At 43.1% G+C, this 16,236-nt stretch overlaps 3 protein-coding genes and 1 long non-coding RNA gene across 6 annotated transcripts in view; 1 reads left to right on the top strand and 3 right to left on the bottom strand.

Moving 5' to 3' along the window:
• Positions 1-16,236, bottom strand: part of LOC147241632 (uncharacterized) — a 79,087-nt gene that overhangs the window by 18,381 nt on the left and 44,470 nt on the right. The window lies entirely within an intron of this gene.
• neto1l (neuropilin (NRP) and tolloid (TLL)-like 1, like) overlaps positions 1-16,236 on the top strand; it is a 70,401-nt gene that overhangs the window by 10,501 nt on the left and 43,664 nt on the right. The window lies entirely within an intron of this gene.
• Positions 9,179-10,869, bottom strand: LOC147241635 (uncharacterized). The gene is made up of 2 exons (XM_086192312.1): positions 10,621-10,869; positions 9,179-10,487 (listed from the first exon to the last, which is right to left on the bottom strand). The coding sequence occupies exons 1-2, from the start codon at positions 10,703-10,705 to the stop codon at positions 9,739-9,741; spliced, it is 834 nt and encodes a 277-aa protein (XP_086048438.1). The 5' UTR covers positions 10,706-10,869; the 3' UTR covers positions 9,179-9,738.
• On the bottom strand, positions 13,306-14,978 carry LOC147241634 (uncharacterized). Its single transcript, XM_086192313.1, has 2 exons — positions 14,735-14,978; positions 13,306-14,601 (listed from the first exon to the last, which is right to left on the bottom strand). Exons 1-2 carry the CDS (start codon positions 14,817-14,819, stop codon positions 13,853-13,855), a joined length of 834 nt encoding a protein of 277 aa, XP_086048439.1. The 5' UTR covers positions 14,820-14,978; the 3' UTR covers positions 13,306-13,852.

Here is a 16,236-nt window from a genome sequence, read left to right as displayed (position 1 = left end):
CGTTGAACACAACGCGCCAAAAAACACGGGCAATTCCTCATCTGCTCAACATGGAGATGGGATTGTTCTGCTTTTAAAAGCTGAAAACCTACGTGTTTGCACAGATGAATCCAGTGACGTCTCTCAGACGATTTTCTTTCCAAAAAATTGCTGTCATAAGAAAATGACTAAAATGTCAAACTTCTGCTTACATATTTTTTGGTGCAACTTAATGATAAATAACGCCATTTGGTTGCAGAGTGGCTTTTTTCTTATTGAGAAACTGCTCAACTCGTACATTCAATTGATGAGTGCGCGAGAGTGTAAATTCATTTACTACGCTTGAACAGTGGTCGAAGTTTGATGAAATTAATAAGGAGAAATATCCTGTGGTGCATTTTTTGGTCAGAAATCTCATTAAAGAGTATATTTGCCTGAATAAAGTACTTGCATAATCACACAAAACAAAACACAAATAATAATAAAAAAAATCCTCCCAGTTTTCTATTCTAATGTTCATTGCCATTAACAAACTCCTGAGCAGTGCTCGTCACATTCTCTGGGGTTGTTGTTTTTTTGCGATTGTTCTTAGCTGCCTACTCTTTCTCTGATAGTTATGGGTCTGTCTTTTACTGGGTAAATATATAGCTCTTCATGACTCACAGCGTAGGTATGCTCCTCATGTGTAATGCAATTTCCCCAAAGTAATGCTATCAGCTAGAGGGCTTTGGCACAGAGAATGCAGTCTATTTTTTAGCATCTCAATCAAAAAATAAAGGTGCAAGACAAAAGAAACAGGCAGTTTAGCCTTTTGGCTGTCTCACTGATTTGATTTCATACACACACACACACACACACACACACACACACACACACACACACCAAAAAAAATTGTATTGGTTGTTTGTGTTGAGGAAGAATGAGTGTTGTCAAGTTTGAGCTTCACTCAGGACACTCTTCACTGCCTCTGTTTTAGCAGGTTGAGATGGATGGAGTGACTTAGCATTGCAGGCACACCTCCTGCAGCTGTGGAAGAGGTCGGTCGCACCCTCACTCTCTAAATCTCTCTCCCTCTCTCTCTCTTTTTCAGTTAACACTGTTTCTTTTCTTCTCTCACTTTAGCCTCTCTTCCTGCTGTGGCTGGTTTACGCTCTCTCTCTACGTAGTGCACAGCAGATCCCTGTGAATGCAAAATCACTTTACCTTTGAACACACGTCCATTAGTAGCACTCTAAAGATCCAGCTATGCAGACCCTCTCTAACCTGAAGAATAATTCTGGTTTATCATTTTTCATAGTTTCGGTAGTGGTTTCTCTAGTAGAAATGCACCCGCCAAGTTGACGAGTTATGGCAACGGATAATGCGTGTGAATAGCATGTCATTTCTTTCGTCATTTGGCGTGATATCAGGACGTGTTTTGTGCTTCCTGCGTGACATAAAATACAGTTTAGTCTCTTTCATGTAGCGAGACTTTAGGGTCTGATGTTGGTTAATAATTTCATTTCATTACAACCCGAACCCTCATATTTTCCAATCTCTGACAATTTTGTGCCTGAACCAAACCGGACCTTAAATACAGCACTTCAAAACCGATCTCAGATACTGCGTTCTCAACTGTGGAGAAAAGGAATTCCCAGCATTTTGAGTGTGGCTGCCATTGGCATTATTTGCTGCTCAGACTAATATTCAGCATTTTACTGGAAAGCTCATGGACACTTATGACAGAAGCCGAACGCGACTTCTTCTACTGAGTTTCACCGGTACGTATGACAGCTGAAAGTAGCGGGATGAGACTGGCTTATAAGAGTTTGGTTGAACCAGAAATCTGTCTAAATATGAAAGAAGGTTCTGTTACTGCATTGCCTGTTTCTCACAAAAAAACTTCTTCAGAAACACACTTAAGTGCACAGCTTGGTTGATAAATGAGATTTTTTTTGTTCATACTTAGCCGCCATGGTGGAAACAATCATCGCAAATGATGTTTTGTGGGCACGCCAATCATAATTAGGGGGCGTGACACATGGAAAAACAAGCTTGGGTAGACATGGCTAGCAAAATGTCCTTAAAAGTGGGGCGCTATTCATTTACATTGTTGTGAGATCACGTTGAAAATTATTTCTGAAGTTCCCCTCGAAGGTTACACACTTAGTTTGGGTGTAGACTTGAGGTAGAATTGAAATATTAAAACATCTCATGGCATAAGGTCATGAGACTAGATCCTAGACTTTTACACCATGTTAAAATCAGCCTAAGCGGACCGAGATAAGCGCCTGATCACGATAAAATGTACTCTTGTCCGTATCTGAACTCACCGTTTCCCCTCAGCTTTGCTGGCATATCTGGCTGATTTTTGTGGTGGTGAGACTTTTAACTCTTTTATGAAACTAGATTGAGCTGAAATGATTTAAGGGGAAAACAAAATAGACTCTGTATCGAATGGATTAAGCTCTGAGACACACACACACACACACACACACACACACACACACACCTGAATCATCCTCCACTGTATTGTTACCTGGCACCCGCTGACACAACAAGACTAGACTGAGTAGGTCGGCACATTGCATGACAGCGTCCATTATCAGTGTTTGAATGTGCTGTGAATGTAAATGGGTGAATTAGGCGGTACAGTAAAGCACTTTGAGTAGAACTCAGGTAGAAAGGCATGGAAAAAGCTGGAAAAGAGATGTGACAGTGCATTCTTTGATTTTCCTCAACTGCGGACTATCATAGAATGGACAAAACCATCAGTTTCATGCGCTTGGAATGATCTTTGAAAAAGAACTAGCCACAAACACAAATTCTGTTTATTCCACTGTCCTAATTTGCACCAATGGTCACAGTAGCCTATCTTGGCAGTGCAGGGAACCGAGAGTCCATAACAACGGCAATAATTGTAGCTTATTGGCTTTTACTTTACCCTCCAGTGTCTGGGGTATAAACCGCCTCACAAGGATGTGACTACCATTACTGACTTGTTAACGCTTGCTCTGCTCGTTCTTATTCAGCTCCACTTCTGCTTCACTTGACTCTTTTCCCATCCTGCTCTGATATCACACCTCGCTCCTTCCCTCCATGCAGGAAAAAAAAAAAAAAAAAAGAAACCCGGCACAGAATGTCCGCCTGCTTATCAGACAACGAGCCTTCACTCGGGGGACAACCAGTCAGAGTTTATCACCCTGTGGAACTTAACCCACCATCCAGCAGGATGGCTGATATTTCTGTCCTTTGGCTGTTTCACTGACTCCCAGCCAATTACCCCGCAGATCAATCAGAGGCTCAGCCTGCCTCCTGCCTCCATCCTCTGTGGCACTTTGTTAGCCAGGCCTGCTGTTCAGCTACAGATGCTGAGGGGGTCAGGGCGCCGCTCTGTTTTATCTGGAAGTCTGCAGTAAAGTAAACCACCCTGTGGCCTAGTTTAGGGACTGGAGTTTATATATGTGTGTATACTCTCTATGCGTACACTGATGAAACGTGTATGAGTTTGGCTGCTCTCCCATACAAACGGCGGTGTCCTTCCTCTGTAGTGCCACTATTGTGTATTCACACAGTGTTTGCTACATCGCACACATGATGCATAAGGTCTTTGCTCTCAGAGCTGCATTAGAAATTAGCTCAGCAGATGTAAATGTGTTTTTCCTCCGTGGGTATAACAGTTCGCCTAGGGCTCTTTGTTTCATTAGCCTATCACCACGGTGGATCCTTGCGCTGTCATGCTGGGAGCCTGACTCTCTCCATTATGCTGTATTAGGCAGCAATGAGACTGAGCTGTGGGTTTTATCTGTGCACACATTAACCCATCAAAAACGTCGCAGGGAGTTATTCTCTTAAGAGTTTGATGGAAAGAGTTGCCTTTTTTATTTTCCAAAAAGGGGAATTGGTTTGTTTTGGGGTTGTTTTCTTTCTTTCTTTTTGTTTTTCTTTTTTTTTGGGGGGGGGGGGTGTAACAGCATCACACCACAGATTTCTTTCCATGCTTGATGCTTTTGTTTTCATGTCCTCAACAGTAGAATAATTCCTTTAGGACATGGTGTACAAACAAAAAGGGATAACTGCCTCTCAAGGAGAATGGATGATGGTTTTTTTTCATTATCTACTCTTCGCTCCCTCGTTTTCTGACATCTTTTTTTTTCTTTTCGTGGACTCGATCCTGCATTGCCAGCTTATCATCTAAGAGCAAATGTCTGATTCTGAAGGGACCTATATTACATTTGGCATTGGGGGTAATCTAATATGTAATGGCAAGCCTTTGTCTTGCCGCTGGGAGAAAGCATGTCAATGTTCATGGTCGCCAATGTAAAAGGGCACGACCATGATGGGATTATGAAATGTGTAATTTGGGTAATCCTCACAACATTTCCGACAGATAAAGCAGTTCAGCAGATGCCCACAAAAGTACATTTGATGTAAGCTTTTAGAAAATGATTTGCCGGTATATTTTATGATAGTGCATCTTGGGTCGTATAGTGGTCGCTCTGGGAGTGTGTGTGTGTGTGTGTGTGTGTGTGTGTGTGTGTGTGTGTGTGTGTGTGTGTGTGTGTGTGTGTGTTGGAGGGTTAATGCATATCATTACCATTTGATAGGCTTATAGAAAAGCCATGAAAAGTGGTTTACGGGTTACAACTGACTGTAATTCTCCGGCTCCGCTCAGTCCGGTATGTTTTATTCATTCTTGAGTTCATTCAGATTAATCAAAGTGTGGATAGTCAAACACAATTTATATACAAAGCAGATCTGTGCCGTGTTGAAGTGATGTTGGGTTTTGAAGTGGAATTGACCTCTTAGCCTTTTATTTATTTTACAGCTCATTCATAACTATAACAGCAGTATTTCCGGGCAGACCAATCCTACCTTTTACATAAAGAGACCTGCTTGGTTTTCTTGTTTTCCCCCTGTCTCCATGAAGGATTGCTATAGCACCCAAAGGATCCATTCCACAAGCGCACAGCCTGCTAAACAGCTCCTACGGGAAGGACCAGCTCAATGTGAAATGTTACTGTTTGTCGTCTCATAAGTGTGTGTGACATTTGGTCTCCTGGAGGTGTGAAACAGATTGCGGTTCATTTGGTTGAAGGTGTCATGCATTTGCTTGGGTTTTAAAAGCTGAAAGAACTGTCACACGCTTTTTTTTTTTTTTTTTTGCGCAAAGTGTCAGTTTCCATCAGCTTTTCTAGCACGAATCGTCCTCTTTCATTCTCGTCAACGCTCAAATTGCTCATCCGTCTGTGATTATTGAGGTGCAGGGGTGTGTGTGTGAGAGAACATTTATATATCCACCGTACTATCACTGAATGTACACCAGCAGAGTCCTGCAAGTCAATTAAGACCGTCTTCTTCCATTGGATGACTGAAGTCTCTGTGGCAGACTGCCAGGAGCAAGAACCTGGAAAAGTCAGAAAGTCGATCATGTGTGCTCATCTCTGTTTCACTCTCAAACAAACACTAACAGCTTGCTGAGCAGCATGGCCTTGCTGGCATTTCATTTTCCATTTGGCAAGCTCGATTAATCACAGCACTCCTATACAATGCGACGCACATGGCCACACACCGCTGCTGGATCTTATTATTCCCCTACACGGGAGAATGTACAGCTGGGAGAAAACAGAGAGGAGAGAGAGAGAGGAAGAGAGTGATAAACCCCTGTAGCTGTAGCACTGCACACTGTAAATGTTACAGGAACGTTAGCGCACGGCAAAACAGGACAAGACACAAAGGAAAGAGGGATTCAGCAATGTAGGGAAAGATTTGGATTGCTTTGAATAGGTTATGGCCATGCTGGGAGGATGACTGATAAAAGATTGGTGCTGCTCCATGTCCCCTCGAGGCTCCGCTTCTATCTGAATATTCATTGAGCTGACACCGGCTTTTCTCGCCACCGTCTAAAAAAGGATGCCAATTGGCTTTTTACCTTGTGGCTTCTAATAAAGCTTTCTGCCTAATATGGATTACACATGCGCACATTCCTCAAAGAAGCCTTGAAACTGATTAAACCGCCTCAACAGTAAACACAGAACTAGACACTCGCATGTGAGAGAATCGCCTGGCTTCATATCTCCAGGATTGAAGCAGAGATACTTTCATGCATGCACTATGATTGTTTATTCATTCAGTATAATGAAATATCTGATCTGCTGCAGGGGGATGAAATCGTTTTAGGAAATCCCTCACGAACACACACACACACACACACACACACACACACAAAAAGTGGATTTTTCAGCTATTCATCACATTTCGATAATTGTTAATCAGTTATGAATCCATTTCTTCAGGTTTAAAGCAAGTTTTATAAAATTCTAATATTGCACAGGACACAAAGTGTTCTTGCTGACAATACTGAGCCTGTTTTCTGAAGAAAAAAAAAAAAAAAAAACCTGCACTCTGCAGCAGATACAACACCCTGCGACGATCACCCAGCCGTGCCTGAGCTGCAGCAGTGCAGGAGCCTGTCAGGGTAAATGAGACAGGTGAGCTCTACTTTCTAGGAATCTTTTTTACACTCACACGTGTGAAGTGTCCTGCAGACTCACGCATGCTCTGATTTGTGTGTGTGTGTGTGTGTGTGTGTGTGTGTGTGTGTGTGTGTGTGTTTGTCTTAAAGAGTGTGCAGGAACAGTTCTCATCTAAAGCTTGGGTCAAGCTGGATTTTAGCTAGGGTAAACTACTCAAATCTGTATGCGACTCTTAATCCCTGCTCACAAACACAGACACACTGGACCTCCACTGAACATTCAGATAAAAAAAAAAAGAAATCCTTTTCATTTCCAGTGAGAGTTGGAAGTAAAATCAAGCATGGAAAATAATGGCAACCTGCTCCTAAACAGGGATTTTTTCTTAATCTGCTACACACAATACACTATGAAATTACAGCCCTGTATCTTTTTTTTTTGTGTGCGTGTTGTCCCTACATTTTCATTCAATTAACAAGAATCTCAAACTTTCAGACATTTTCTGCTTTTTTGGTAAGATTCAAAGTGAGATTGAAATCTCCATTCCTTCCATAGATAGCTGTGTGCCACAAGTCATTTTCTTTTTAGATAAATTAGAAAAGATTAGGCAGAGAATTTCTTTATTTTTTTTTTTTGGCCCTCTGGGCAACACTTTTTCATTGTACATCAAAAGTTTGCTCACTTGACCTTCTGATTTAGTTGATATGTCATGTTTCGCCTTTAAGCCCCGTCTTTTTTGCAATAGAAGGTTAAAAACCGATGTGTGTTGCAAGCCGTAGAGGTCATTCATAACAGTAAATTCTTTTTTTTTTTCTTGTGCAAAATAAACTTGTTTCAGAGCCCTTTGGCTTCTTCACCTGTTGTATGATACAGTAATGTAGTAAAACAGCTATTCATTCTCTCCAGAACTGCATTCAAAAAGCCATTTCACCTCTTTCCCTGGATATAATCTGTCATGTTTGCAATCATACAGCCATGAATGAATCTCCTCAGTCACAGCATTCATTTCATCACAGCACAGATTGAGGTGTAAGAGGGCCTAAAATGACTCAGTAGGTCAGATGGAGAAATAAAAATGTCGTGGGATGGGATTAGCTTTAGCCCCCACCTAAGAACCTCATTGTGTGCTTGTAGCTTATAGGAGAGATTGAGTGTGATCAGGAGGGCTGTGTGAGTCATTGATTTGAACATGCTCTGCTTCTGAAGAGGCAAGCCTGGAAACTTACAAAGGGCTCAGAGAAAATGCTGCAATTGAGTTTGCGTGGAGGACAGATTTGGTCGGGTTTAAATATTCATTTACTGGAGGCATTAGCTCGGGAATTAGGTTTTACATTCTAGAGGTTGAGCTCTCGACGCACATGCGGTCTCAACTTGTTAACGGAAACAAAACATATTTCAGCAGAGAGTTGCAATGCAGTCATTGTTTTTATGCAGAATGAAGGGGTTTCAACAATTTATTGAAGATGAGATTATTGCGAATTGTCTTGGAAATGTTGCTTGAAAATAATGTGCTTATCATAATTATCGAAAGACAATCCAGACTGCTCACTGAAATAGAGTCCCTCACGATTGTACCTTTACTTGAAGAGAACCACAACATCATCCATTGTCTTTTCCATCCCCGTCTCAAAAGTCTCAACTTGACGAGCAGTTGAGAGTTAATCTGACCAGGGGATTGTATTGGTGCTCCTGAAACATTCTGAACTATCACCTGCTCTTGCCTGGATGCACAAGTTTCGACAATAACTATGGAGGCTAAATCGCAAGTGCAGTGTCAAGAACATGATTGTCAACTGGTCAGTTGTTTTGGAAAATATTGTATATCGCAACTAGTTCAGCATCTCCGTCTAAACACTGAGAACTTGCGGGTAAACAGCTTTGTATTCCAACAGGTAGCGTAATATACAACCTTGACGGCAGAGCTTGTGTTTGGTCAGCATATTCAAATCTGGTTTGGATGATCTCCACGCAGTGGGGACTGGGTTTTTCATTTCATTAAATGTTAGCGGATTTTCATCAGGTAGAGGCAACAGTTTGCCTTGGTTTCAGATATGAGAAGCAACAGATATTTTGGAATTTTCTTCCTATGAACTGACATTTGTATTAATAGAACGGGATTAGATACTGAGTGATTAAAGAGTTTATTTGAGGACAAGTGAGGTTTCCTTTCGTGCCAAAGGTTTCATTGGAACAAACATCACAATCAAAAGTCCGATAGAACTACTTGATTTTCATCATTATTTTGTTTTTATCTTCAACATGCAACATCACACTCAACAAACAACCTGATTTATTTTATATGTCAATTAAAACATGTTATATTAAACTCACTATATGTGATTTTTTGATAGAATTTATCACCACAAGTGTCGGTTATAAGCAGGAGGAGAACACTTGCATTCCTTCCCCAACTTGAGGGACCACAGAGAAGGTGTGGAAGGAGAAGGAAATGTTTCAGATGCATCCCCTCAATCAGTGAAGGAGACGAGCAGGTGATTTTCTTAACCTCGTTGCTGAGCTCAGGCTGTACGGCCAACGCCATCATCAGTATTTTAGAATGAGTGCAGAGCAGATGGAGGAACTTCTGTCCATTGCTGGCTCTGAATTGGCCGAACAACTGACAAAATACAGAGCTGCAATCGACACCCAAGCAGAGACCGGCTGTTGGACAGTTCATTTACACATTTCACAAGAGTCTTTTTGATGAAGAAAAGTCTCACTCAAAGAAATAGGATGAAATGTATTTAATACATTGAAGAAAATACAATATCTGTTCAAATCGTAACAAAAGAAACTCAAATATACCTCTGAAAAATTGCATGAAAAGTTTATACAAGTCAAAAGAATGTTCAAAAGAAATCCTCACACATGTCCAAAAAAGCAAACATTTATACAAAGTCATTTGTGGGACTACAGTTCGTACAGTTCCAATGCTGCTAGGAGACAGCATTTTCATGAACATCCCTATTGATCTTGGCATGCATTGAAAGGATGGGGAACTGGCTGGAAGCCTACTGGCCTTGAGATGTTACTTGGGGGGCCAGAGATTTCCTCAGTGTCTGAGTGTGGGCTGTTGGTGGTGGTAGATGAACACGTTGCCATCCAGGTGTGCGTTGTTGGGGGAGGGTTAATCCGATATTGGTGGGGATGCCTTCCTCTCAAGGCTGTGTGGTTTTCAAAATCCTTATCTTGGCCTTGTGCCTACTGTCCCTGACCAGCACTGAAGAGGCTCACATGGGTGATGTGCCCTTTGCCACGGTCGGTAACGTTGCTTTCTTCTTAAACTGTAACTGCTGAGACTGGAGCCTTACTTCTTGTCTGGCTTATCAGCAATGTGCAGTTTGACATGCTTCCTTCTGGGATGCCCCTGAAAAGCACTTTGGAGGGTCGGACCACGTCTGGGATGCCCCTGAAACTCGTCAGGGATGGCCAGGCCACGTCTGGGATGCCCATGAAACTGGTGACCGAGTGCCTGGCTACGTCTGGGACGCCCCAGAAACTCGTCACGGGATGCAGGGCCACATGCGGGATGCCCCTGGAACTCCACATGGAGAGCAGGGCCACATCTGGGATGCCCCTGAAATGGGTCACGGGGTGCAGGGCCACATCTTGGATGCCCCTGAAACGGGTCACGGGGTGCAGGGCCACATCTGGGATGCCCCTGAAACTGGTTGTGGTGCACCCAACCACCTCTGGGATGCCTTTGGAGTAAACCATGGTGTGCCTTACCACCTCTGGGATGCCCTTGAAATGGGTGGTGGTGCGGTGGGCCATGTCTGGGATTCTCCTGAAATGCACTGTGACACTTCTGATGGAAACCCAAGCGCTGTGGAGAATGCCTGCGATTAGCACCGGCTACTTCCTTTGTATCCGGCTGCTCTGCCATGGCCTTAGGTTGATGCAGCCGCTTCTGGGGGCAATAAGGCTCCACTCTGTTCCGTCTTTTTGGTGGAGCATCTTTATATGAGGTGGAGCCTGAATGTACCTTCTTTGTACTCTGATCTCTGTTCACACTGATCACTTCGAAAGCATAGTTTAGGGTTACTGCTGGCTGACCTGGAGAGGCAGATGGAAAGGTGAAAAATTTAACAGGGTTGCTTTTCTCTTTCCTAAGGAACCACAATGAAAGCGCTGGTGTTCAGCGCCACTGAAACAGTTAAGGTACTGCTCAGGTCAATCCTGTACTTACTACGGAGCTCCTCTTCCCACTCAAGCAGCAAGGCAACCTCCTCCTCGTCCATATGCTGGTACTGACGCAGATCTTTGTATGCCATACTGGACAAATCGCTTTTTGGTGTAAGTTTCAACAGTTACATGAATTCCTATATATATCACAGCTTCATCGCTGTCATATTCTTAGATCACAGAGTTCTTTACTTGATTTCGACTCTGAGTTCTAAATTCTGTGATCATCAAATACACGCATGCAGACGCCATGAGCCACGTCTGTCAAAAGTCCTGTCCTGTCGTCTCAGAATTTTTGACTGTCGTCTATGAGCCCCTTAGACCCCAGAACACAAAACTGGAAGAAAAGTGAGACAACATGATCAATACCTTTTTTTTTTGTGTCTGTACGTCCAGTAGCTGACTTTTAGCTCTTAACCTCATGTCTTAGTTCAGTACTAAAACTGGCAGTGGATTGAAGTCAGCAGCATACTTGGTAAAAGTGAAAGCTAATTTTCACTGCCATCATAAGCTAAGTTGCGATGCTAACAGCTAAAAGCTGATGACTATGGGCGAATCCCAAAGCGATAAAATGCAGACTCCTCTCTTCTCTTTTGGACTAGTAACTTTAATCTGATTACCGGCTTGGAAAGAGTAAAGCATCAGATTACTTGTCGAAAAAAGTGCTCATATAAGATCTTCATCACTTATCATGATAAAAGGGTCGTTGTGCTTCAACATAACAAACACCACGAATAAAAGAGCTACAATAAGTCTCATTTTTGGGGTGAGGAGGAAACAGCCTTCCTTCTAAAATGAACACAGTGATCAGTTAACAAAAAGTTGCTGATCAACTTAAGGCAGCCAGACACAGTGCCACTATCGAATAGGAGTCTGAATCTCTTTTACCCCACGGTGACTTTTCCATTGAGCTGTGACCTCGGTCGGACTACTGCGTGCCTGTAAAAAAGCAAGTCACAAGTCCTTAATCTGGAGATTTATGTCTGACTCAAGTCAAAGTCACTCGACTCAAATCCTCATCTATGAATGCCTCAATAGGCTGATGTTAGCTAACATACGCTAGCGTTAGCTAGCAAACGCTAACAGTCATAGCAGTAAGTAAAACATATGAACAGACAAACTTGCGTGTTTACTGATCTTGTTGTTTTTCTTCAAAAGAAAAAAACGATGGTGCAAAAGTTAATTTAGCAGGCCGCCTTCCGTGCATGGCTGGACTGGCATGTTGGTTACAGAGCAGGAGACTGAATAACGCTACTGCACAGGCTCAGTTCTTCTTCTTAGAATACACAGTCGGAGTGAGACTGTGTCAGCGACTTATTGTTGTGAGCGAGCATAACTCTAAATAAAGTAATCTTAACTCTAAACACTGAGTATGTTGCATTTTCTCCATGCAAGTATTGTAACTGTTGCTTCCTAAATGTCAGTAAGAAATACGTATTGTTGATAACCTAGGAAAGTTAACAAAGGAATGTACGGCAGGGCAGCTATTTGATTTTACAGTGCAAAGAGCTGTATTCACTGGTGACGTGTAGCTTTTCACACACTGAGGGTTTTTTTCAACTGTAAGAATCAGTACAATCATGTTGCTAACACTTAAGTTGTAGCAGAGTTTGCAGTTTGCTGGTTGGGATTTAAGAATGTTTCAGCAATTAATTAAAATACAAATATGCTGTCAGTCTGCAGGTAAAGTTTTGAAGATTGGGAACCAACTAAATGGGATTTGATGTTTTGTGCTTCTGGTCAACGGTGTAAGAAGATAATGAAGATAAAAACTGTTTATTTGTGTCAGAAACATGAGAAAACTGCATTGTTTTCTCACATGGAGCGTAATATACAACCTTGACGGCAGAGCTTGTGTTTGGTCAGCATATTCAAATCTGGTTTGGATGATCTCCACGCAGTGGGGACTGGGTTTTTCATTTCATTAAATGTTAGCGGATTTTCATCAGGTAGAGGCAACAGTTTGCCTTGGTTTCAGATATGAGAAGCAACAGATATTTTGGTATTTTCTGCCTATGAACTGACATTTGTATTATCGGAACAGGATTAGATACTGAGTGATTAAAGAGTTTATTTGAGGACAAGTGAGGTTTCCTTTCGTGCCAAAGGTTTCATTGGAACAAACATCACAATCAAAAGTTCGATAGAACTACTTGATTTTCATCATTATTTTGTTTCTATCTTCAACATGCAACATCACACTAAACAAACAACCTGATTTATTTTATATGTCAATTAAAACATGTTATATTAAACTCACTATATGTGATTTTTTGATAGAATTTATCACCACAAGTGTCGGTTATAAGCAGGAGGAGAACACTTGCATTCCTTCCCCAACTTGAGGGACCACAGAGAAGGTGTGGAAGGAGAAGAAAATGTTTCAGATGCATCCCCTCAATCAGTGAAGGAGACGAGCAGGTGATTTTCTTCACCTCGTTGCTGAGCTCAGGCTGGACGGCCAACGCCATCATCAGTATTTTAGAATGAGTGCAGAGCAGATGGAGGAACTTCTGTCCATTGCTGGCTCTGAACTGGCCGAACAACTGACAAAATACAGAGCTGCAATCGACACCCAAGCAGAGACCGGCTGTTGGGCAGTTCATTTACACATTTCACAAGAGTCTTTTTGATGAAGAAAAGTCTCACTCAAAGAAATAGGATGAAATGTATTTAATACATTGAAGAAAATACAATATCTGTTCAAATCGCAACAAAAGAAACTCAAATATACCTCTGAAAAATTGCATGAAAAGTTTATACAAGTCAAAAGAATGTTCAAAAGAAATCCTCACACATGTCCAAAAAAGCAAACATTTATACAAAGTCATTTGTGGGACTACAGTTCGTACAGTTTCAATGCTGCTAGGAGACAGCATTTTCATGAACATCCCTATTGATCTTGGCATGCATTGAAAGGATGGGGAACTGGCTGGAAGCCTACTGGCCTTGAGATGTTACTTGGGGGGCCAGAGATTTCCTCAGTGTCTGAGTGTGGGCTGTTGGTGGTGGTAGATGAACACGTTGCCATCCAGGTGTGCGTTGTTGGGGGAGGGTTAATCCGATATTGGTGGGGATGCCTTCCTCTCAAGGCCGTGTGGTTTTCAAAATCCTTATCTTGGCCTTGTGCCTACTGTCCCTGACCAGCACTGAAGAGGCTCACATGGGTGATGTGCCCTTTGCCACGGTCGGTAACGTTGCTTTCTTCTTAAACTGTAACTGCTGAGACTGGAGCCTTACTTCTTGTCTGGCTTATCAGCAATGTGCAGTTTGACATGCTTCCTTCTGGGATGCCCCTGAAAAGCACTTTGGAGGGTCGGACCACGTCTGGGATGCCCCTGAAACTCGTCAGGGATGGCCAGGCCACGTCTGGGATGCCCATGAAACTGGTGACCGAGTGCCTGGCTACGTCTGGGACGCCCCAGAAACTCGTCACGGGATGCAGGGCCACATGCGGGATGCCCCTGGAACTCCACATGGAGAGCAGGGCCACATCTGGGATGCCCCTGAAATGGGTCACGGGGTGCAGGGCCACATCTTGGATGCCCCTGAAACGGGTCACGGGGTGCAGGGCCACATCTGGGATGCCCCTGAAACTGGTTGTGGTGCACCCAACCACCTCTGGGATGCCTTTGGAGTAAAACATGGTGTGCCTTACCACCTCTGGGATGCCCTTGAAATGGGTGGTGGTGCGGTGGGCCATGTCTGGGATTCTCCTGAAATGCACTGTGACACTTCTGATGGAAACCCAAGCGCTGTGGAGAATGCCTGCGATTAGCACCGGCTACTTCCTTTGTATCCGGCTGCTCTGCCATGGCCTTAGGTTGATGCAGCCGCTTCTGGGGGCAATAAGGCTCCACTCTGTTCCGTCTTTTTGGTGGAGCATCTTTATATGAGGTGGAGCCTGAATGTACCTTCTTTGTACTCTGATCTCTGTTCACACTGATCACTTCGAAAGCATAGTTTAGGGTTACTGCTGGCTGACCTGGAGAGGCAGATGGAAAGGTGAAAAATTTAACAGGGTTGCTTTTCTCTTTCCTAAGGAACCACAATGAAAGCGCTGGTGTTCAGCGCCACTGAAACAGTTAAGGTAATGCTCAGGTCAATCCTGTACTTACTACGGAGCTCCTCTTCCCACTCAAGCAGCAAGGCAACCTCCTCCTCGTCCATATGCTGGTACTGACGCAGATCTTTGTATGCCATACTGGACAAATCGCTTTTTGGTGTAAGTTTCAACAGTTACATGAATTCCTATATATATCACAGCTTCATCGCTGTCATATTCTTAGATCACAGAGTTCTTTACTTGATTTCGACTCTGAGTTCCAAATTCTGTGATCATCAAATACACGCATGCAGACGCCATGAGCCACGTCTGTCAAAAGCTCTGTCCTGTCGTCTCAGAATTTTTGACTGTCGTCTATGAGCCCCTTAGACCCCAGAACACTAAATTGGTACTTGACAAACAGATGGGGTTTGAACTTTGTTACGGGTTTGTGTTTGGGCATGACCATTATCCACCATCACCTGCTCTTGCTCTTAAAGTGCTCAAGTTTTGAGACTTCAGAAAGACGCACTCCAACTAAGTCACTGTGGTCATTTCAAGGACATGATTGCTCATTGGCTTGCAAACCTGAGAAGACTTAAATTGTGTATCTTGGAACTATTGCTGCCAGGATTTATACCTCCCACAGACAATGTTCCCTCTAATGTCTCATGTGTCTGAGCACACACGCAAGCCCCCTGAGCACACAGAGGATCGCGGTGAGCAACGTGAGTCGTGCAGGCTTAGCACACACCTGTTCAACACCTGGGAGCATAGCAAGGTACATGGCTTATTAAAAGAATCAAATTACAACAGCAATTTCTATTAGTTTACTTTTAATATTTTCGATGGTTTACCTCTCAACCGCTGAGCTACCGGATCTGGCCCGTCGCCATCTCTTATCTCTGCCGTACTGTTGTCAGCTAGCTAACCTGCACGATCCACGCCGCGTACGAGGAGAGCACAAACGCGGGCACTGCCAATGCTATGATTGGCTGCGTAGCCTCAGTGAACTGTATTGTATCATTGGCTGGACACCTGTCACTCACTGAGTCAACGCGCTGCAGAGATTTTCTTGTGCGCTGAGAATGTGCGAGCGGTGCGCGATTGCGCAAGCGCGCAGCTTCGAGGGATCATTGCCCACAGAGCCGTATTTGCTGCTGAAACGTGTACCTTTTCACACACTGAGGCCCTTTTCAACTTTAAGAATCTCTACAAGCGTGTTGCTGATGTTTGAGTTGTAGCAAAAAAGAAGACAATGAAGATATCAAATGGTTTTGTGTGTCAGAATCGTGAGAAAACTGCTTTGTTTTCTCACATGGAGCGTAATGTTAAACCTTTACGGCACAGCTTGTGTTTGGCCAGCATATTCAAATCTTTTTTGGATGATCTCCGTGCAGTGGGGACTGGGTTCTTCGTTTCATTATAGTGAGCGGATTTTCATCAGGTAGAGGCAACAGTTTGCCTTGGTTTCAGATATGAGAAGCAACAGGAATTTGGGCATTTTCTCTCTATAAACTGACAGTTTGGATTATCGGAACGGGATTAGATACTGAGTGATTAAAGAGTTTATTT

This window comes from Aulostomus chinensis, chromosome 21 (genome assembly GCF_037954235.1).
Source record: "Aulostomus chinensis isolate RoL2024-O1b breed Wild chromosome 21, RoL_Achi_v1.0, whole genome shotgun sequence".
Classification (NCBI taxonomy): Eukaryota; Metazoa; Chordata; class Actinopteri; order Syngnathiformes; family Aulostomidae; genus Aulostomus; species Aulostomus chinensis.
This window is presented reverse-complemented; position numbering and strand designations above follow the sequence as displayed.

Coding starts and splice junctions, on each gene's coding strand:
- LOC147241635 (XM_086192312.1), bottom strand. CDS start 10,705: ATGGCATACAAAGATCTGCGTCAGTACCAGCATATGGACGAGGAGGAG. Junction 10,488..10,620: donor GTGGGAAGAGGAGCTCCGTA/GTAAGTACAGGA, acceptor CTGCCTCTCCAG/GTCAGCCAGCAGTAACCCTA.
- LOC147241634 (XM_086192313.1), bottom strand. CDS start 14,819: ATGGCATACAAAGATCTGCGTCAGTACCAGCATATGGACGAGGAGGAG. Junction 14,602..14,734: donor GTGGGAAGAGGAGCTCCGTA/GTAAGTACAGGA, acceptor CTGCCTCTCCAG/GTCAGCCAGCAGTAACCCTA.